This window comes from Ochlerotatus camptorhynchus, unplaced genomic scaffold (assembly GCF_037179485.1).
Source record: "Ochlerotatus camptorhynchus isolate MF236.1 unplaced genomic scaffold, CSIRO-AGI_Acam_v1.1 ptg000420l, whole genome shotgun sequence".
NCBI classification, from domain to species: domain Eukaryota; kingdom Metazoa; phylum Arthropoda; class Insecta; order Diptera; family Culicidae; genus Ochlerotatus; species Ochlerotatus camptorhynchus.
In genome coordinates this window covers 308,135-330,577 of record NW_027040906.1, presented here as the reverse complement: position 1 = coordinate 330,577, position 22,443 = coordinate 308,135, and the positions used below count along the sequence as shown (strand labels likewise).

Here is a 22,443-nt window from a genome sequence, read left to right as displayed (position 1 = left end):
GGTTGATTTTTACCCAATGGTAAAAAAGTTATGCCCTGTTGAATGTGTCGCAATAATTTCGTGTTCGCCCTTTATTAGAAAACGACCAGCGGCAGTTTTGTCGCGACAGAATGGAAGAATGACATGACAGACTTTTTTCGTCAATAACCATGTCGACAGTTTCCGTCAATCTTGTCGTCCGACGTACGTGAAACAACTAAGTCATTCTGAAAAACGTCACGCAACAGGTGTTTCGTGACCAAATGAGAGAAAGACAAGAATAGAAAATGTTTCGTCGAGAGACAGCCCAGTAGATCAGTCTTTCAAGCAGAATTTTGTTGCATCGTGCTTGTCAGATGAGCGTTGACTTTTTGTTGTTGTCGTTGTTACATAGGTTATCGTCATGAGGTTGACAATTCCCAAGCCTGGTTATATTTTGTTTTGAAGTTATAAAGTTTTGGGATTTTGCTCATTACTCCGATGCGTCTTCCATTGATTTGTAGCGACTGTAACATGGTCATGACATGTGCATATTTCTCGATGAACATTTCAAATGGTCCTATCTGCTTTGATCGATTCTCTTCATCGACTTTCTCTTTTGATAACCACGCCTACGCAAATGCATTTGATGCTATTTTTGCCACACAGTTTGATAACAGAAGTTCCTATCTTGTGCTTAGAACGTTGAACACAGCAGGGAATGCTTTTGAAGTTGAGTTATTAATGGAAGAGAAAGTCGATGAAGAGAATCGTTCAATGCAGATAGGACCTTTTGAAATGTTTATCTAGATTTAAGGTGCGGGGGGTGAACAAAGAGGTGAACGCCTTAGCTTTTTCACAATTGCTGTGAAGCAACTGTTAACTGTACATGGAATTTATATCTTTAACAGTAACCAATTCGTTTTCGTTTGCAAATCTGGTTTACATGCCATACTTAATCGTTCAGCTCAAACCTTTGTAGGAGGAAGAGGTGGGACCATCATCACCGTCATCATCGTGAATCAATTAAATCAAATTAAAAATTTCAAATATTCTATTCTTAGATGTTGCAAACGTTTATCAATAGGAGGAATTTTGGACATCCACGCTCGCTCACAGCTCAGAAATTGCTCCACATGATATTAATAACGTCCACTGCCAATCAGTCAATTCCAATTCATTAAACAAAACCTACAATTTGAAATCCCTCCCATGCAGCTCTCGAAGCAGCAATTATTTGCATCAGTATTCCATTTTTTTTTCACCTCAAACTCCAAACAATTTTCCACGCTGCACATTCCCTCGTTATTTACACCGAAATAATCGAATCCGATTGAAACGGTTGCTTACTGAACCGGCAACTGGCGTGGATTCAATTCGTTACTTCAACAACCGGAAAGTGTGCAATGCATTCCGCACACATGAAAATCACGCAGCAATGCGGACATGGAAATCGATTAAATTTCACGCTCCATTTTGTGGTGTAGAAAAATCGTCGACTCCCGGAGACCCACGGCCACGGTGTTCCGAGGGAGGCGACACATCTAAATCTCAATTCTAGGTGCTCAACAAATCTCACACTAGCGAATCAATCTTCGAAAAATCATCATTTTTATAGGAAATCTTCAGAACCGTAATCAATCTTCTTTCGATCTACTTAGTGTGCGCGCAGCTAACCACAGCAAAACACATTTTTTCCCGCATCGTAGATAGAGTCGCCTCCCTCGCGGCGTTCTTTTTTGCTCTACTGAAGTAAAACGGTAACCGTACAAAGTTCAATATGCAACTGGATCTATTTCATCCAATAGCTGTTTCACGGCGAAAAAAATTGACGAATCCATTCAAATTGTTAGCCATTGTTTGTTTACATTTCTACGGTGGTATACACACGGTACTGTCATTTTGTCTCACTATTTATGTTGACTGATTTGACCTCACTGATATCCGCTACTTCTTTGATCTCTCCGGTACTCGATCGTTTGATTTTGATGCAGTAGACTATTTACTAATATTCACTCTACTAATATTTCGGTATAAGTGTGTGTGCGAGAGTGTGCAAACTAGCGGCCTAGCAGGTGATGATTGTTGTTGTTATTATTTTTTGTTAAATGCTAGCTGTACTGCCGGATGTTGTTCTCCGCTACAAAGTACTGAGAATTATTCATATCCAAATGGAAATCATGTTTAACTGTTTGTTGATTGCCCGACTCTGACGTTAATTTTGTTCTCACTAATGTACTCAGTCTCGTTATTAATGTGCAATGTTTACGCTTACCTCTTATTGCACGCCGTTTAAATGCTAACAAATCAGCAACCTTTACCAATAACACACAATATCTCTGAACGACATCTTCCGGTAACACATTGAATAAACTATGCAAAAATCCAAAACCTAAAGACGAGATACACATTCGGTTTATCACAATACAATCAAAGCCGTCAAAAGCTCCTTCCGACTAATACATACACGAACGACCAGAATACAAACACCACCGGTAAACAACGAAGCTCACACCACTACTACTAGATGCTCGGCTTCGGCGATGGCGTTCTGTCAATGTAATCCAAACTATCCGCCTGCTTTGCTGGTTCACTTTTTGCATCACTGCTTCCGTTGGTGTTCTCTTTGACCCCCTGACAGGCTCCGTTTTCTCCTTGCTCCGTCACCGTCGCCATCGCCGTTCCCTCGCTAATCGTAGCCAGCCGCGTCCCAACCGATTCCGACTTGGCAACCGGCGTTCCCTCCACTTCCGAACTGGCCATTGCCTGATCCAGCTCCTGCTGCCATTCGGTTTCCTTCTTCTCCATGGCTTTCCGTTTCTGCTCCTTGAACCGGTTGTACACCAGAAACTCCTTCAACAGCTGACTGTCCAACGGGCTCAGCTGGTCCTGGTTCGGATTCTGACCGTCGCGGTTGATTGACCGTTGCTTGGCCAGCCGCTTCTTCTTCTTGTGCAGCGGTTTCGTCTCGATGATCATCTCCTCCAGCTCCAAGCTGGGATCGCAGTTGAGGTGATCTTTCGACGGCTTGAAGAGGGGATTCGTTTGCTTGGATAGGACCCGCTCAAAGTTGGTTCCCCGGAGGAGCTTGGTTTGCTGCAGTTCCCGCTGGCTGCTGATGCGGGCACCCGGGTGGACGTTGAGGAGCTGGAAAGTGAGAAGAGAATGGGGTTAAGATAAGAATTGATGCCAGGTTGAGTGACTTAGAATACGTTGACAATCGAAGGAGGGGCAAGACCAAGAGGTAATCAACTCTGCACACTGTGCCGAAACACAACATGGCACACTGTTCGGTACGCTAGGGCACACGTTGACAAGTAGGACACAAACAATATAATGTAAAACGGCATCACTGTCGCGTGTTGACGTTTTGCCAATCGTTTCTAAGATTGACTACTTTGTTTATTCCATTAGGCTTCTCAATTGGTTCAAAAATTTCCAAACAAAAACTTGTGAGTATTTTCTGCCCCACGAATCTCGTAAAAAACCAACAAATCTTATCCGATTCGTAGCGAAACTCCCAGCGGTTAGTGGTTTCGTCTAGAACAGCTTATAATCGGGCCTCACGTCAACAAAGTTTTTCCACATTATGGTCGGTAGAGAACAACTCGGGGGTAACTTGACAACTCCAGTATATTTCCTGTGTACCCCGAAAATGTGATGCTGGTGGTTCTGTCAAACTCACGAATTTCATAAGAGTTATCTGAATAGGGCGAATGTGTAAATGATGTACAGTAAATAAAATTTTAGTTCAACATTCCTCCTAACAAAACGGGATTCGCGTGTGGGGCACGAAACGTCCGACATCAAAATTAACATTAGTGACATAGGAAGGCCAGTGATGCCAGCGAGAAATGTCGTTTTGATTTTCAGTCATATGCACATAATCACAATTCATAATCGTTTATGTAACTTTTTTGTGTAGTGTTGGATCATAGTAATCACTGGAACACTATATAAACGGTGCAATTGACAAGTACTGAGGCATGATACGTTAGACCTTGAATAACGAAACATTTCTAGTATTAATCAAGCTATCTTTCTGTTCCGGAACTACTTTCCGGACACATCAATTTGGCGACGAGTATTCAAGAACCAGAAGCGATGACAGAACTTTAGGAAGCAATTCTCCAGATGCCAGCGCTCCTACAGAAGCCTTTGGAACCCAATTAAGTCCATAGCCACCCGGAGCAAACACTCGAGGCCTTGGCAACGAACACCAGCGAATTTCCGTTAGACCCGGAAAATGGAATCACCTTCGAGACGCGGTACAGCCGGTACGCGGATCTTTTCGATTCGGATGCCAAGAACCTGGAAGATGCCGCCAAGGTCCGATTGCTGCTAAGGAAGTTGGATACACCGTCACACACCCGGTACACCAACTACATCCTGCCGAAGTTTCCAAAAGACGTCAATTTTGCTGACACAGTCGAAACCCTCCATCTTCAACAAGCGATATCAGTGCCTGCAGCTGGTGAAATCTGAAGCAGGAGACATCATCAGCTACGGAGGCAAAGTCAACCGTTCTTGCGAGGATTTCGATTTCAAGAACGTGAAGATTGACCAATTCAAATGCTTGGTGTTTGTCTGCGGTCTCAAAAGCCATTGCTATACAGACATACGAGGTAGGCTACTCTCCTGGATCGAAGCTGAAATACCAGAAGCTCCCGTAGCACTTCAAAACTTGATCGACGACTACCAACGGCTCGTGAATCTCAAGGCGGACACATGCATGATCAAGCGTCAGTCAAGCTCGAAACCAACGGTGCACGCAGTTCAGGAGAAGAAGGGAACCTCTCGACAACAACAGTCTTCGAAGACGGAAGGTAAATCGCCTCGCAAACCTTGTTAGCAATGCGGCCAGATGCACTATGTTCGGGATTGTCCATTCTCGAATCATCAGTGCAAGCAGTGCAACCGTATCGGCCACAAGGAAGGCTACTGTGGCTGCTTCTCAAAAACAAAACCCGTTCAAGCTGGGGAGGAAAAGAAGTCATCGAACAAATCAAGCAAACCCTACAAGGCAAAATCCCGAGGCGTATACATCGTCAATCACATCGCTCAACACTCAAGCAAGCGAAAGTTCGTGTCAACATTCATCAGCGGCGTGGAAACCAAGCTACAACTGGACACAGCGACCGACATCACGGTAATCTCGAAGCAAACCTGGAACTATCTGGGCAAACCTGCAATCAAGAAACCAACCATTGACGCAATGAACGCGTCAGGCAAGCCGCTCCATTTGATGGGTGAGTTCGAGTGCGAAGTGAGAAACAACCTGCTAGGCATCGACTGGATCGAACTCTTCGAGTTGTGTTCAATTCCCATCGATTCGATTTGCAACCAAGTGAAGACAAAACCAATCGATCAGCAAGTACGTGAATTCCAGGCCAAGCACGCAGATGTGTTCAACGATTCACTAGGACATTGCAAGAAGTTATAGGTAAAGCTTTTCCTCAAAACTAATTCTCAATCTGTTTTCTGTCCCAAGCGGCCAGTTCCTTTCAACACAATTCCATTGGTCGATGCTGAAATTACACGGTTGGAATCATGGGGTATCATCGAGCCTATCGATTTCTCTGAGTGGGCTGCTTCAATCGTGGCTGTACGTAAACCAAACGGCCGGGTTCGTATCTGTGCGGACTGTTGAACAGGACTCAACGCGGCGTTAGAAGCTAATCACTACCCGCTTCCCACTCCGGAGGAAATTTTCGCCCAACTCAATGGCAGTTCCGTATTCAGCATCATCAACCTCTCCGATGCATACTTGCAGCTCGAGGTGGATGACGATTCAAAAAAGCTGCTCACTATCAATACGCATCGGGGTTTATTCCGGTTCAATCGCCTCGCTCCAGGGGTGAAGTTTGCACCGGGAGCATTACAACGACTGGTTGATGGAATGATTGCGGGAATACCTGGCATTCGCTCTTTCATCGATGATGCCATAGTATTCGGCCGGGACTTGAAGTCGCATGCAGCATCACTCAACCTGCTTTTCCTACGTCTCAAGGAGTATGGTTTCCACGTCAAGGCAGAGAAGTGTAGTTTCTTCCAGTCGCAAATCCGCTACTTGGGACACATCGTATCCGTCCAGACCCCGAGAAAATCAAAACCATCACTGCAATGCCACCTCCAACCAACGTCAACGTCGAGCTGCGATAGTTTCTGGGCGCGGTTAACTTCTACGGAAGATTCTTGCGCAACCTACAAGAACTGCGCTATCCCATGGACAAGCTTCTCAGGAAAGAAACAAAGTGGAAATGGACATCCAAGTGTCAGCAAGTTTTCAAAAAAATCAAGACAGTTCTTCAATCAAACTTGTTGTTGACACACTACGACCCCAAGCTGCAGTAATCTTTCACCAGTTTCCCGATGGAATCATGAAGGTTGTGCAATATGCTTAGAGGACACTTACAACCGCAGACGACTTTGAAATTCAACATGTGTCCACCAACGACTTCGGATGTGCAGATTTGTTATCCCTGCTCATCGACCGAACCAATCCACCAGAGGAAGAATTTGTGATTGCAGCACTCACCATGGAAGAAGATTTGGTAAGCATCCTGGCAGACACAACGGAAAAAGTACCAGTTTCTTTCGCAGCACTTCGAAAGGCTATAGCAAAAAACCAAGAGGAGGAGGTGGCTGTCAAATACGAACAATCGTCGCCTACCTCGCATAACTGGTTCCAAACGTAAACAAGCCATAAGAAACCTACAGCGTTTGTTTACGTTTGGAACCAGTTTCATACAAGAATGATCAGTAGGCTGATTTGACAGCAGCAAAAAACAGCACTCTTCAAACCATTGCAAAGCATATCCATGATGGTTGTCCCAACAAAACTCTATTGTATAGTATTCTCTTTCAATTGGATGAAAAAAAATCCGCAGTTCCTTCAATTGTATGCCAAGGAGTGAACCTTTTGATCTGACGATGCGCATGTGCTTCAGCATAGATTCCTTGGCGATAGTGTTGGCCACTTTTGTCTAGTCTTTTACAAATTCTTCGATAGAATTCGCTGCCTTAAGGAGTTTCCGTAGATATCCCTTGGAAAAGGCCCAAAAAGTTGCGATCGATCGGGCCTCCGGATTCTTTTGGCACGTATTGCACCAAGCTACCGTGTCTTTCGAGTAGTGCATTTACACCAAATCGGACCAAAATAAAACTCGGCCTTCATGTTGATGGATCATGGGTCGCAGACGCCGATTCAAACAATCCCAAACGTAAATCTCAGTGTTCAGCTTGTTTCTGCTTCTTGGACGTTTTCAACCACTTTTATGCCTTGAAACGTTGGACGTTAGTCTTCGATGTTCTCAGTTTTTTGTTTGACAAATCTCGGATAGTTCATCGAGAGTCTCGATAAAGCTTTCGAGGCGGTTTCGGATGTCAGCTATCGTTTGGCATGGCAGGTATACGGAGGCGATTGGGCAGCTGATTTTAACTGCGACGACCGGGAGTTCTACCGGTGTTGAGATTTTGGAGAAGGGTCCTGATTCCTATGGCAACTGAGTGGAAGATGTACTATCTATTGAAAGTGACAATTTACGCGAGTGTATAAACTATAGGACACATTGTTTTTGCACTGGGTGTGCGGGATTTGACAGGAGCTAAGAAGAGGAGAACCGAGTGAGAAAGAGAGAAGAGAGTGAATGCAGAACATAAACAGAAAAAAACAGTTTGTCGCGATTGTATCGCAATTGCATCCGGTAGAGTAGGAACCAGTAGAGAAAGTTGGTGTCAGACTGAAAATTCCTTGTACTGAGAAATAGTGTGAATATACGGTCGAGTCTTCGACAACATTTGTTAAAACCATATCTCTTACTAATAAAGGTAGTACCATAGAGGTAACTCTAAGACTAGAAGGTCCCGAAATAACGTGCTCAACTTTTTGGCTCAGCTCTGGTACTCTCTTCGGTCCCAAGCCTATCGATTCACCCCTCAAAACATAGGAAAAACCAATAACCCCTCATTTTATCTGTCAAGCTTTCATAGCGAATCAAAACAAACAGTGCGTAGTACCAGAATTACGACTAGAATGGAGTACGTTAATCGTTTGCTTGGGACCAATAGGCTAGTCAAGTAGTGAGCCAATTTAAAATCGTTAGTTTCGTATTGATTGTTGGTAGTACCGAAGTCCTGCGTAACATAAATACTTCTCTTTCAGGTTTGGATTTATGTTTAATACATTAGTCGGAAATTTCCAAATTGAATCTTATTGGATATTTAACAACTCAGTTGGAGGTTTCCAAAGTAGTTAATTATTTTAACACTATCCGGATAAGGATCGGTTCATGCTTATTAGGCTGGCATTGTGGACTGAGATTATTATAGAAACCGTTCATATTCCAATGGACGACCAGCAAAGGTGCGGGAGTTGGGAGCCTAGAGGGTCCAATGGGCGTACCGGTCTGTTTTGGGTATTGGTAGATGCAGAGCTCCCCCGGTGGAAACCGTCGTTGGGGACCCCACCGCCAGCAGAGATGCTAGAGCCGCTGGGAAATGTTACGGACTCAGTCAGTGATGGGCCAGGGGATGATGGAGTGGAATTACCATGACTGGCCCTCCACTGGCCATACCTTCTCACGTCCGCTAGTGCATCCGGAGGGATGCGTTTTTTGTAAGCCAGCTGGATGGATCTTCTCAGCGGGAGGATGTCGGTGTGGCGTTGTCTTGTGAAGTTTGCCAACCCGGTTGACCCATAGCTTCCGCACCGGTGTGGCCCCACACTACCCGAGGCCTTATCCGTTACGAACGTCCTAGCAGAGGGTTTTGAATTCAACGAGCTTCCTTTTCATTGGCCTTGCATCCCTTGGTGTGATGGTGGGGGAGTGCGATGTCATCGCTTGACCCATATTGTCTTGGTTGGATATTCTTGCCTCCCTCGGTGTCCGTAAGGGGAAAGACGGAGTTATCATGCGACCCATCAGAAATGTTGGCTAACCCTGACAGAGGTCCACTAACAGAAGTAGATAAGGTTGAACTCGCTTCCTATATTTATCCGATCGGGGGAGTATGAGGTAATCTTGATTCCCACGCTGTCCGAGTTCATTATAGTAGCCTTCGCTCCCTCGTTGTCTATGCGGGATAGGAGTTTCCTTCCTTATCCGTCCCTCTTCCAGCCACAGTGGAGGGTAGAGGGGTGTCTGGTCAGTTCCGGTGAGGCAGAGACATCCACACCGGTGTGACCTCGCCTGCTCCGCTGCTCCACTGGGTAAGTGGGGCGAGCCATGCTGTGGGATCGGCCTGTGGAGGTTGCCAATAAGTACCTGGAGGTGTCCACCAATTCCGGTTGTCCGAAAACTTCCACACCGGTGCCGGTGTATGGCGCCGGGGGTAGAGGTTCCTCCAGTTGTTCCTGATTTTGGTAGAGTATCGTGGATTTCTGGGTGGTTTTTGTTGTTTTAGGATATTTTCGTCTGTGGCCTTCCGAAGCGACGTCAGCTCCTTGTTTTTTGTGTTCGAGGAGTGTTGCAAGACTTTCACCTTGGCCACGAGATCCTCGATAGTTCCGTACTTTCTTGTGCGCTCCATTCGGTTATCTTTTTGTTGTTCTTTTTCCAACATTTTGATAAGCGCATCCTTCTGAAGAAGTTCCTTGCGGAGTAGTTTGACTTGTACTTCGGTATCGTTCTGCTTTTTCAGGGCTTCAATCAGTTTGGATATCTGTCACTAAGGGTGAAAACTCACAAGATTCCACTCGCGGCGACGCGATAGAAAACTGTCATGTCTCCACTGCTCTATCTACACTCATAAAATAAATCACATAACCAGTGGAAAATATCCATGTGAATTTCACATAACTTTCATGTGATCCCATAATTGGAAATTGCACCACTAAATCACATGAACGTTATGTGTCCAATGAAATCTACGTGATTTCTCATATAGAATTTCTAATGCTATGTGATATTCAGGGAAAAATCATTGTTTTTGTTTTTGGAAAAATACTATGTGCGTTCCTAATAGAAACTAAGTGAAAACTTTTTTCAGTGTATGCTTCGGAATATGGAAAGCATAGAACAGAAGGGGAAGTGCAAACAAATCGATGAATCAAAAAGTGGGTTCTGATGCATAGTCATTATCGGTTTCATTCCTTAATTTTGTTGCTAAGGAATCCGATTTTGACTGACAAAGGGGCGCGTCTTTAGAGGGTCTTCCAACACTCCGAAGGGTATAAATAGCGGAACCTTTCAATTAGAGTCGTATCCTTGCGATAAATGCAAGAATGTGAACCACTAGCGTGCACAGGAATCTTGTTAAGGAGGGGCAATTTTATTTCTATGGTGCATTTAATCTGGGGATGGGGAGTACTCCAAAGTACGTGGTAGATGGTGCTGTCCTCTTCCCACTTTTTCCCTACTGTTCAATTTAGCTAATTTTATTTATGTTTTGCTCCGGTGGTGGTTCATCTTCTTTACATTACATTGTGCAACGCGGTAATCATGTCATTTTGAAAACGGTTACTTGTATACTGGAAATTTTTTGCACCTTCCGCCAAGAGTTTTTCAAGCACAGGATCGTAGTTAGCCACCAACTGGGTGGCACATTTTCCGCTCCTTCCAAATGTCCACGAAGTGGTCGGCTACCTTTGCAAAGTATGCGCACAATATCGATGAAATGTTCCATTATATAGCGATTTTGTAGCCGCTTTGCCTTACTAGCAGCAATCTGTTTTTTGGTGGTCCAGTTCTTCGACGATAGCCTTCCTGGTTTTAAAATTCTTCCACGCTTCCATACTACCAACATGGGTATCACTGCGATTGTGTTTGCCCAGCAACTCGGTCGATTTCTTATAATTTCTGAACCCTGTAGGAATCGTTGTAATAATGTTTTGCGGCATGCTCTTCTTTACAGGTTAAAAATACAAATCAAAGAAAATATATTCTTCAAGGGACTGGTATCATCTTTTATTCAGTTACCTTTCTAAAATTTTGTGCAGTACGTTTTTGTATATTTTGAAGACATCGTTACAATTTATGACTATTTCAAGTAAGCGTTTTTGTAAGCCCTTATATGCTGTTATAGTCACTTTTCTTTTATCGTTGCGAGTACGTTGAACTTGGTCATTTTCAGCGAAAATTGTAGTTTTAATTTTTTTCAAATTTTGACCTAAATGCCAAGGCTAATATGATTATTAAAAGGTTTAAAAAATATATAACGATTGGACCAAAGGCGCACAAAACTATTTCGATAAACGAGTACAGAATTGTTAACGGAATGACGACTTGTGCGAAGAATTGAGTATGTCAATCACGGTAACAAATGACTTGAAATTTTCAGAGAAGCTTCTTAGACAAATTCTTAGTAAGACAACAATCGACCGAGGTTCAATGGCAAACTAATACCTAATTTTCAATTAGGGAATCCAAAAGCTGTCTTTAAACTTTGTACAGTTGCGAAAAAGTCCATCCTCAGAATTCCTTAAGTTCTTTTAGAAATTTTTAGAACTCGATGAGCTCTTTTGAAATTCTTCACGGGCTTCTGAGAATTATTATTTTTAGAATTCTTCTTTACTTTTACTCAGAACACCTTGGAACTGAAATTCCCTTAGAGTTTCAGAAGAATTTCCTCCGTATTATCTAGAAATTATTCCCGGAATGAGCTAGAAATTATTGGTACTCCCTTGAAATTTTCCTCGAAATCCCTTTGGAATTTCACTCAAAATTTAATTTTCTCGGTAGTATTTTCGGAATTATCTTGGAACTATCGGCAGGATTCACTTCAAATTATTCGCAGACATTTCTTGGAATACTCCCCAGAAATCTTTTGGAACAGTCCTCAGAATTCAATATCTTTTAGGATCTTCTCGGATTTTTAGAGCTCTCCGAAGATTTACAATTGTTCATGATATTTTTCTCAAAACACCTTAGAACTGAAGTTCCTTTAGAGTTTCAGAAATAATTGCCGGAATGAGCTTGAAATTATCCTCGGAATTCGTTTGAAATTTTGCTTAAAATCCCTTTGGAAGTTCACTCAAAATTTGATTTTCTCGGTATTCTTTTCGAAATTATCTTGGAACTATCTGCAGGATGCATAATTTCTATCCGCAGAATTTCTTTGAAATCTTTCCAGGATATTTTGGAACTGTCCTAAGAATTCAATATCCTTGAGGTTCTTCTCGGAATATTCTAGAACTTTTTTTTTCTCAGAACACTTTGGAACTGAAATTCCCCTAATTTTTCAGAAGAATTTCCTCTGCATTCTCCAGAAATTCTTCCCAAAATAAACTTGAAATTATCCTCGAAATTTCCTTGAAATATTCCCCAACATCCCTTTGGAATTTCATTCAAAATTTGATTCTCTCGATATTATTTTCAAAATTATCTTGCAACTATCTGCAGGATTCACTAGAAATTATTCGCAGAATTTTCATAGAATCATCCCCAGAAATCTTTTCCTTTGGAACTGCTCTTCAGAATTCAATACCCTTGCGGTTCTTCTCGGAAGTCAAGTTTAAGTTTTCCGTCGATTCACCAAAACATTGTAGTTTTTCTACCAGAAATGTTCAATAAAGCTTGCCCCTCCATTCACCAGAACTGTGCAATTTTTACATCTAGAATTTTCAATTCAGCTAGCCCTTTCATGCAGCAGATTGAATCTTACACCAGAAATTTTCAATACAAACTTGCCTCGAGAAAATTTAACACCAGAAAATTGTACACCAGAAAAGTTTACACCAGGAAATTTCAATTGACCAGAACGATGCAAATGTTTCACCGTTAATGTTCAATAAAGATTGTTCTCCAATCTTCTGATTGGTGCAGATTTCCTTTTTCTATTTTCCACCAGACATTTTCAATATAGCGTGCTTCTTCTATCATCAGAATGTTGCAGGTTTTCCACCAAATAAAACTTGTCCCCATTTTCAGGTTTTTCAGCATAAATTTTCAGTAAAGTAGCTTCCCTCCAATCATAAGAATGGTGCAAATTTTACACCAGAAATTTTAATTAAAGTTTGTTCCTCTATTGAGCAAAAGGATGCAAATTTGAGGCCAAACATTTTCCGGAAAGCTTGCCCATCCGTTCACCAGAACGGTGCAGATTTTTCTCCAGAAGTTTTCAATATAGCTTAATTTAAATAAAGCTTGTGCCTTCATTTGCCAGACCAGTGCAAGTTTTCCACCAGAAATTTTCTGTTAATTTCATTTATCAGAGCGATACAAATTTTGCACCAGAAATTTTCAATAGAGCATTCTCCTCCATTCACCAGAATGGTGCACCAACAATTGTCAGTGAAGTTTGTTCTACCATGCACTTTTGTGGTGCAATTCTCAGGCACCAGAATGGTGCAAATTTTCCACCATAAATTTTCAATGAAGCTTGCATTCATCAGAACGATGCAAATTATGCACCAGAAAAATGAATAAACCTTGCTTCTAAATACATTCACCACAGTATTGCGAACGTTACACCAGAAATACAATGCATTTATAAATTTTTAGAGTAATTCAATTTTTCTACCAGGGTGATTCATTTTGATTAGTCCCTCCATGGATATTTTTACACCAGATATTAAATAAAAAGCTTTCTCTTCGATTTACCACCACGAAGGTGAATTTTTTCAACCTTAAATTTAACCTCTTCTTTTATCCCTCCATGAACCACCTTGGATAAAAAAAATTACGCCAGAATTTTTTTTGTATGCACCACTGTGCTGCAATTTTTTGACCAAACAATTCATTGAAGTTTGTCCCTTCATGCACCTTTGTGGTGCAATTTTCAGACACCATCTCATAGGAATTGGCGCAATAAAAGGTTTTCAGTGCCCTTATAGTATGAAATGAAGTTATTTTACCTTCAAATCAAGTTATCAAGAAAACAAGTTATTTTATATCGTAATTTGGAAATGTGGAAATAAACATCTTATTTATTAAAGGAGGGGCAATTGCCCCACCTTGCCCTACCCTGTGCACGCCAGTGATGTGAACCTAAAAGTAATGATTAGCCACAAACAATTTATTCCTCCTAAATACGGTTGCTGGATCACTGTGCAGTGGTTGAACATATTTTGAGTGTAGAATGGAACAACAATGCCCGAGTTCTTCTACCAATTTTGCGCGCCATTTCCGCTTGTGAATACAATTGCTACACCGATAACGGTCGTAACAACAATTCTTTCCTCGTGAAAAGCGCCAAAAATGCATGCAACTGGAATTCCCTGCACCGAGGAGGAGAGAGAGAAGGGCACAGCCGCTTCTGGATCAAGTGCAACAATTATTTTCCCGTGACTGCTTCTCGTGAATGCACGCCCCCACAGACAATAAAGTTTATGCAAAACTGGTGCAGTCGAGTTCTGCGGAGAAAGAATTATCGTCGTTTGGCACGGCTACCACCGGATGTCGGCTGGATTAGTCGAGAACCGGGGCAGGAAGAAATGCCATAATGCCGACATCCAAGATAAAACCGGCTCAAGGTTGGATTATCGGTTTGGGCCGACGAAGGAGGTGGGGAGGTGGAAGCGGAAATGGGAAATAATTGCAGATAATTGCATTTCCATCCACAGCGTGCACCTACTCTTTGGTGTTCCGTACCGTGTGCCGAGTTTTATGTTATAATTGGTTGGAAGTAATTGCCGCACTGCTTCGGGATCGTCATCCGTCGGTTGTTTACCGGATGTAAACATTCAATCAATTCGAGGCTGAAAGTCTGCCACTTACCTTGGCGAGTAGATCGATGAAATTGTCGCTCCAGTTGCGGGGGAAGAGCGGATGGGCGATGAGGACGTTCTTCACCTCGACCAGCGGCGTCGCCGAGTGGATCACGAATGGCCGCACCCCGGAACGCATCTCGTAGGCGACGATGCCCAGTGACCACCAGTCGACCGGGTAGCTGTAACCGGCTGAGGGAGAAAAAAAATTGAAAACAGGAAAACCGCTTGAATCGTACAAGATAGATAGTGGTTTGACGCAGGAAAATAATCGAAGGAGATGGAAAGGAAAATTAAGGTAAGTAAGTTGTAAGTTTTTGTTAAATTTTTCGATTTTAAATTTTCCATTACCATTAATTAATTGTAAAGTGGTCAATTCAAAACTGACCACATGAAAATTCCCCAAATGAAAATTAATAATTCAAATAACAATTTATAGACATTTCATGGCTTGCTATATTGTCGTTTCCTTGAATGGATATTCAACCATGGTTTAAAACATCACAAATGGAAACAAGCATATCAGGCATAACATTTGATAACGGCACAAAAGCATTTGTAAACAAACTTTCTAAGGCCCTTTACACGCAAACCAAAGTACGCTCACGTAAACCAATAACATCGTCGGTTAGGGGCAACTATCACCTTTTCGAGAGTGGTATTGGTTTGCGTGGGCGTACTTTGGTTCGCGTGTAAAGGGCCTTAGAATGTTTGTTTACAAATGCTTTTGTGCCGTTATCAAATGTTATGCCTGATATGTGTTATACATACCTTTTATTTCCAGTCACCTTGAATTTTTGCTAACCTTCATACTATTGACTTTGTCAACAGCTGTCATTCTTCCTTCCCCGCGCTTTTGTTAATTTTTCAGTAGAGAATTAAAGTACAGTTTTCATTCTTGTCACACGTGCAATTGTTATCCTTTGTAAATTGCTCCCGAAAACCTGCCAACCTTGCCACAAATCTACAACAATATGCCTTCCGACATTGTATGCGACTGTTATGTTAGTGCGGACAACAGCTAGCAGACAGAACATTGGCAATGCAGCGTCCATTATCCATGCAGCTAGACATTGATCAATGCTTTTTAAAGTTGCTACTACAAAATCCAAAACTACTTGAAAACAAATCCATTAGGCCAATTCAGCTAATGCACTCCTCCAGACCCAGAGTCGATGGATTGCTTTTCATTAAATTTACTTTTTCACAAGCAGAGAATGCAAATTCGCCCAAACTTTTTCTTTTCCGCCCGAATATGGTCGCTTCTGCCTTTTTTGCTGTTTCCCCACCAGCATCTGTTGGATGGTTCCGGTTCCGACAGAACTGCTTCATCTGCATTTTCACCTGTGAAAATAAACTACCGCCGCTTTCGGGATGAAAAATTGCAGTTTTTTTTTTATTGTGAGCTCCATTTATGTGTGTAACTAAATGTTTCAGCTTCCTGTAGACTGGGTAGCGGGAGTGTGGAAGTGATCGCTGCGAACCAAACTACTCACCCACCAACATCCAAACAAATGCAGACACCGTTCAAACTCGGTACGAGCTCCGGATATAGTTCTGGTGTCGGTTAACGGGGTTAACGTAGCGATTTTTTGTCGAAACAAACTCCACAAACCGGGGTCGCTTTTCAATATTGGAGGACGGAAGATTGGTGCTCAAGCTGACTCCAGGACTATGCGACACGGTGGGGATTACTAACGAGACTAGAATATATAAAGAGACGCTATCTGATCCCGGAAAAAACAAGTCATCTAGCAGCCATGGCAACACAGTCATTCGTTTGACGTTTGTTGTTATTCAAGGAAATAGTTGCTTTTTTCGACAGAGCTTGGTTTTAGAGATTATATTAATAGCTGAAATTCTTGATGTAGCAGATAGCAATACTTCTCCAATCATCTCAAATAATAGTAACTTTTTTTTTAAAGTTGGACAGCTCGACTGGAACGACAATTTCAATTTCAATCTGAACATGGCGTCTCTTTGCACACTCCAGTCTCTTTAGGCGTTACCAAACAAGATTAGTTAGCATAACAGCTTCGGACAACAATGATATCAACGGGTAGAGCACTGGATGAAAAATGGATTTTTTGTTGAAATGGATGCCAGAGGGAGAAAGAGAAAATGCTTCGGACTGAACCTGATAGCCCATTTGCGTAGTGCAGCACGGTTGGTTCTCAGGGTTGCTTTCCATGTTAATCGTACGATGTTGGCTTTCTGTTTATGTAATTCTATTGTGATTAATTACCGTTTATAATTTGAATGGTTTAAATTACTGCATGTTTGGCATTGCGATATCCGTTCTAGGAGTGACACGATTACCCAACAATTTCCGGAAGAGCAAAGTGTAAAGTGGAAAGTGGCCGACTGTGGAGAGTTGATGCTGACGCTGAAAGATAACCATCTGTCGCTGGTGCAGAAAAGTGATCATTGTCGTTAGAAGACGACTCGGTCAGTTTGTGGTTCCCTTTTATTGAAAAAACTGTGCGACTGTAATTAGGAAACGGCACCAGCAACCTTTTAGCAACCTCTCACGCAATAGTCTCGAGTTCAAATATCATCCCAGACAAGTCACGATGCTGCGATGGTAAATTTATGATACATTTTTTATCGTAATAACAAACAGACATAACTCTTAGAAGAAAATTCTTTGCATGCACACTACACGAAATATTCTTGCTAAAACATCAGACTTATACATTCCATAAGAAAAACCACAAATCAGGGAAAACATGTCAGAAGAGTCTAACTCGAAACGTAAACAATGACTTTGAACGTCGATTTCTCTTAAATGACCACACACCCACGGAATCTGACTACACCAGCTCATAGAACAAACATTGCTCTGTCAGATGATTTATTTAGTTTGAGTTGGATCGTCGGTTTTTTACGAATGACAACACACCCATGTCATTCGTAAAAAACCGACGATCCAAGTCAATGTTTACGTTTGGAGTTAGACCCTTCTGACATGGTTCCCCTGAAATGATCTTCATTAAATTTTTGCAAGGCGTTTTCTTATTAGTTGACTTATACATTTTATATATCAACTATAGAAATTCCGTGGTGTAGTGGTAAGCGTGATTACCTCTCACCCCAGCAGGCCTGGGTTCAATCCCAGTCGGCGCCGCCGGGATGTTCTGAGGCATAACATCTCTGATCACGCCTTCCTTCGGATGGGAAGTAAAGCCGTTGGTCCCCGGTTCATGATGGGTCGATAGGTAGGGTCCAGGTGTGGGAGCTGCCTTCCTGGCACGTCGGTAGCATTGGTGCTCAGCACGGAAAACAAGATCGACGGAAAACAAAATCGACGGAAAAAACAAACCAAAGAAAAAAAAAAAGACTATTGAAATTTGTCAAAAGTTATGAGGGCATTTCTATCCGTTTAGATCACGTTATGTTTAAAGGCGACTATTATAATAAGTGAATACCCAAAGCAAAACATTATGAATCTTAATTGTGATTGCGCACCTCTACTGTAGTTTGGGTTTGACCATCGCGTACATCATCGCAACCGCCCAATACGCACCGGCCTTGACAGTTCGTCGTATCACAGTAGTAGCAACAATCAATACGAAACTAACAATTTTAAATTGGCTCACTACTTGACTAGCCTATTGGTCCCAAGCAAATCGATTAACGTACCCCATTATAGTCGAAATTCTAGTACTACACTATGTTTGTATTGATTCGCTATGCAAGTTTGACAGATAAAATGAGGGGTTATTGGATTTTCCTATGTTTCGAGGGGTGAATCGTCTAGCTTGGGACCAAAGATAGTACCAGAGCTGAGCCAAAAAGTTGAGCACGTTTCTTCGGGACCTACTAGTCTTAGAGTTACCTCTATGGTAGTAGCACCGGTTGGAAACTAACGATTTAAAATTGGCTCACTACTTGACTAGCCTATTGGTCCCAAGCAAATCGATTAACGTACCCCATTATAGTCGAAATTCTAGTACTACACTATGTTTGTATTGATTCGCTATGCAAGTTTGACAGATAAAATGAGGGGTTCGTGGATTTTCCTATGTTTCGAGGGGTGCCTCGATTAGCTTGGGACCAAAGAGAGTACCAGAGCTGAGCAAAAAAGTTGAGAACGTTTCTTCGAGACCTTCTGGTCTTAGAGTTACCTCTATGGTAGTAGTGAGTGAGAATAACCACATAAAGAAAAGATACCCATAGAAAGTGAAAGTTCCATGCAGTAAAATCTGCTGATTAATGTTATATTTAAACTTATTATATTCAACGCCAAGTGAAATCCTATTTGTGGCAGTCTTATGTAGGTATAAGGTAGGATTTTAAATTAGTACATTGAACTATAATTGGATCATTTTCATAGTGAATCTCAAAAGATGTTTTTCTACATAATTATAACCTGAAAATGTGTAGCTCATCTTTGTAATACTCACTCGTAGTCCTCCGCCAAGGTGATGCCGATTGGGATCATACCGGCGATAACGCATACTGCCTCCATCGAAATGGTTCTGTATGCACTCACGACTCGCATGGCCATGAGCCGGAACGTACTACTCAATTTCCTTTGGTTTTGCTTCGTTTTCAGTGCTTCAATCCAGGCTGGACCTCCGTACCTTAGTATTGACGAGGACACACTAGCCAGAAGACGCCTCTTGCTGCTGCTTGGACCAGAATTGTTCGGCATGATTCTGGCTATTGCGTTGATGACCTTCGCCGCCTTCTCGCAAGCATATTCGATGTGGCTATTAAAGTTTAGCCGGTCGTCGATCATCACTCCCAGATACTTTAGCACGCGCTTCGAAACAATGGTGTGCTCTCCAACGGTGATTGCTGCCCCTTGCACTGCTTTGCAGTTACTGACCAACATTACTTCTTTTTTAGCAGTCACGTTTTGTTTGTAGTTTATGTTTTATTTATTTCATGTAATTATCGTAAATAATAGTTATTCAAAGCGCTGTGGATTATAAGATGCTCGATGACCCTCGAGGGATCGATTTTGCTTACTGAGCAGAAAATCATGGATTTAACCCCAAGCTCTTCCAGAGCACAATAAATCGCCACCATCATTTGTATATTTGATATTGAACATTAACCTCGGAAACTATTTGCATATCACGCGAAAACGTAGTCCTGTATTGTCGCGAAGCGTTATGGTTCTGAGATGCTCGATGACCCTGGAGGGATCGTTTTTGCTTACTGAGCAGAAAATCATGGGTTTAATCCCAAGCACTCCGTCATGGCTCTTAAAATTCATTATCACTAAACAAAATTAATATGTTCTTTCGTTAGCCGGCTATCGAGAGATTAAATAAACAACAAATAAACAATACATACTTTTGGTTGCATCGCCAACTTTAGGTGAATCCTAACCGAATACCCTACCCAAGCCTCCAACTCCGTAGCACTTATGAGGGTGTCGCTAAGTCGGTGGCCTCTCGTTAAGTAAGTACTACATCAACATTTCCTTCCCTATCCCTAGTTATGGTAAAGATGGGCGTGGCCGGGAATAGCGACAGTCATGCTTCTGTTACTCTTGTTTAGATTGGAACCAATGTTTACTCCTCAGCATTATTCCTGAAAGTAGTCTAACTGAGAATTTCAGAAGAGACGTGTGTGTCGTTAGTATCCAATCTACGAAGTATATCATAACAACGCTAACGCTAACGCTAACGCTAATTATAACCTGAAAATGTGTAGTCTATATCGGATGCTAAAAGGTAAAATTTGAATTTAATGATAATTTGTTATAAAACCTTCTTACACCTAAATAATTTATAGTACGGGCAGCTAGTACAAGGTCAAATCATATAATAGTACGGCCTACTCGTACCGATAGAACACCTTTGAACACCGGATACGATTTCTGATCATAGATCGCACACACGATACTAAACGATACCTTAAACGACCTTTGATGGAGGTAGTATTTGTCAGGAACAGGTCTAGCGTCGATAGGTTGCCCGCCGGTGAGATAAATGTTGGTTCATCCGAAAACCAAACGGAGTACAGCCCATGCTGTGAGTGGTCGAACAGCAGACAACCGTTCTGGTTCTGCTGATAGTTCCGCCAGGCCTCATGGCGAGCATTCAGATCTCCTCCAACTACAAAGCGGGAACCGGTACGGGTGATGGTGAACAGGTCCTTCTTGAATGCGGATATGGGGCAGAGTGTGGTATTTTATTCCTTTCTTGACGACGACCGCAACACCACCCCACCTGGAGCTGGTGCGATCAAGCCGAATTATGTTGTGGTCAGGCAACCAGAAGCTGTCGCCGGACTTTGGATGGGTCTCGATTAGAAGGCCCACGTCGATGCTGTGCTTGCGGAGGAAGTCAGCAAGCACAATCTCGTTTGCTCTTACAGAGCAAACATTCCAGGTGACAATAGTTAGTGGTTTAGACGCCATACTGGATGATGAATTTACCAAGCACTTGGAAATGTTCTGGCTTATTGCGGCACTTACGAAGAGCACCGGACATTTTGACGAAAATTTCCATCAGTTCATCCGCTGAGAACAGATCGGGGTTGTTGTTTTGCGCTGTTGGTTGTCTCCAGAATCCAGAGGGGGGCGTCTTGAGAGGCACTACCTTCACCACCAGTGGAGGAAGCTTGACTTTCACCGCACTCGGGTCGGCAGAATTCTCGGTTTCGACTGCGTCACTGAAATTACCAATGACGCTGACGTTCACCGCGGTGGCATCGTCCCGTCCACCCGCACCATCGGACTGGCCTTGATTTTTCTTGCTCTTCTTGGACCGCTTCACCGTGGCTGAGGTGGTATTCCCTACATCGGTGGGGTGGGAAGAGCAGCGTACCTATTCGAAATAGGTACACTCAAGCTACCCTCATCACTGTTCTTCTTTTCTGCTTTCTCACGTTCCGCTTTAACGTACCCCATTATAGTCGAAATTCTAGTACTACACTATGTTTGTTTTGATTCGCTATGCAAGTTTGACAGATAAAATGAGGGGTTCGTGGATTTTCCTATGTTTCGAGGGGTAAATCGATTAGCTTGGGACCGAAGATAGTACCAGAGCTGAGCCAAAAAGTTGAGCTCGTTTCTTTGGGACCTTCTGGTCTTAGAGTTACCTCTATGATTAAACTGCGAAGGGGGCGACCCCGGCGTAGTGGTTAACATCCATACCTCTCACGCCAAAGTCACGAGTTCAAATCTCACCCCCGGACCAAGTCACGAATGACCCAAGAGTGTTAAAGTGACTATAATAATAATAAAAAAGATTAAACTGCGAATGTTTGGAACAAACTAGGAACTTTCGAACAACTCGACAGAGCGAGCAAAGACCGAACTGTACTGCTTGACGTTCAAGCAGAGAATGTGACTCTGACTTATTAGCAGAGGCAGGAGAGCAGCGCTGATTTATATCTTTTCAGGTTCAAGCAGAATGATGTGCAAACAAGTGGTATTCGTTTATGATGACTGGGTTTGGAAAAAAGGCTTATTTGATGAAAACAGTGATAAAATTATCATTTGTACATTTTCAAAAGTTTGATTACAGAAAAAATGGAAAAATATTTATTTCAGTAGGTTTGTTATGTAATATCCTATCGATTGGCGTATTTGGATTTAAATTTCATCTATAAATGACAAAGTTACAAGCGTTCAAAACCTAACACTCCTTCACCACACATATATTTTGATTTGCACCCCAGTATAGTCGACAAAGACGTAGTTCTACCAACAATCAATATGAAACTAACGATTTTAAATTGGCTCACTACTTGACTAGCCTATCGGTCCCAAGCAAACGAATACCGTACCCCATTCTTGTCGAAATTCTACTACTACACAATGTTTGTTTTGATTCGCTATGAAAGTTTGACGCATAAAATGAGGGGTTAGTGGA

At 42.3% G+C, this 22,443-nt stretch overlaps 1 protein-coding gene across 1 annotated transcript in view; it reads right to left on the bottom strand.

The window, feature by feature from the left end:
- Positions 1–1,796: 1,796 nt before the first annotated feature.
- Positions 1,797–22,443, bottom strand: part of LOC135711102 (serine/threonine-protein kinase 32B-like) — a 168,522-nt gene continuing 147,875 nt past the window's right edge. Inside the window, exons 7-8 of the mRNA XM_065233842.1 lie at positions 14,616–14,797; positions 1,797–3,105 (exon numbers count right to left, since the gene is read on the bottom strand). Of these exons, the coding sequence (XP_065089914.1) occupies positions 2,482–3,105; positions 14,616–14,797 (806 nt within the window). The 3' untranslated portion in view covers positions 1,797–2,481. The remainder of the gene's footprint in view (positions 3,106–14,615; positions 14,798–22,443) is intronic.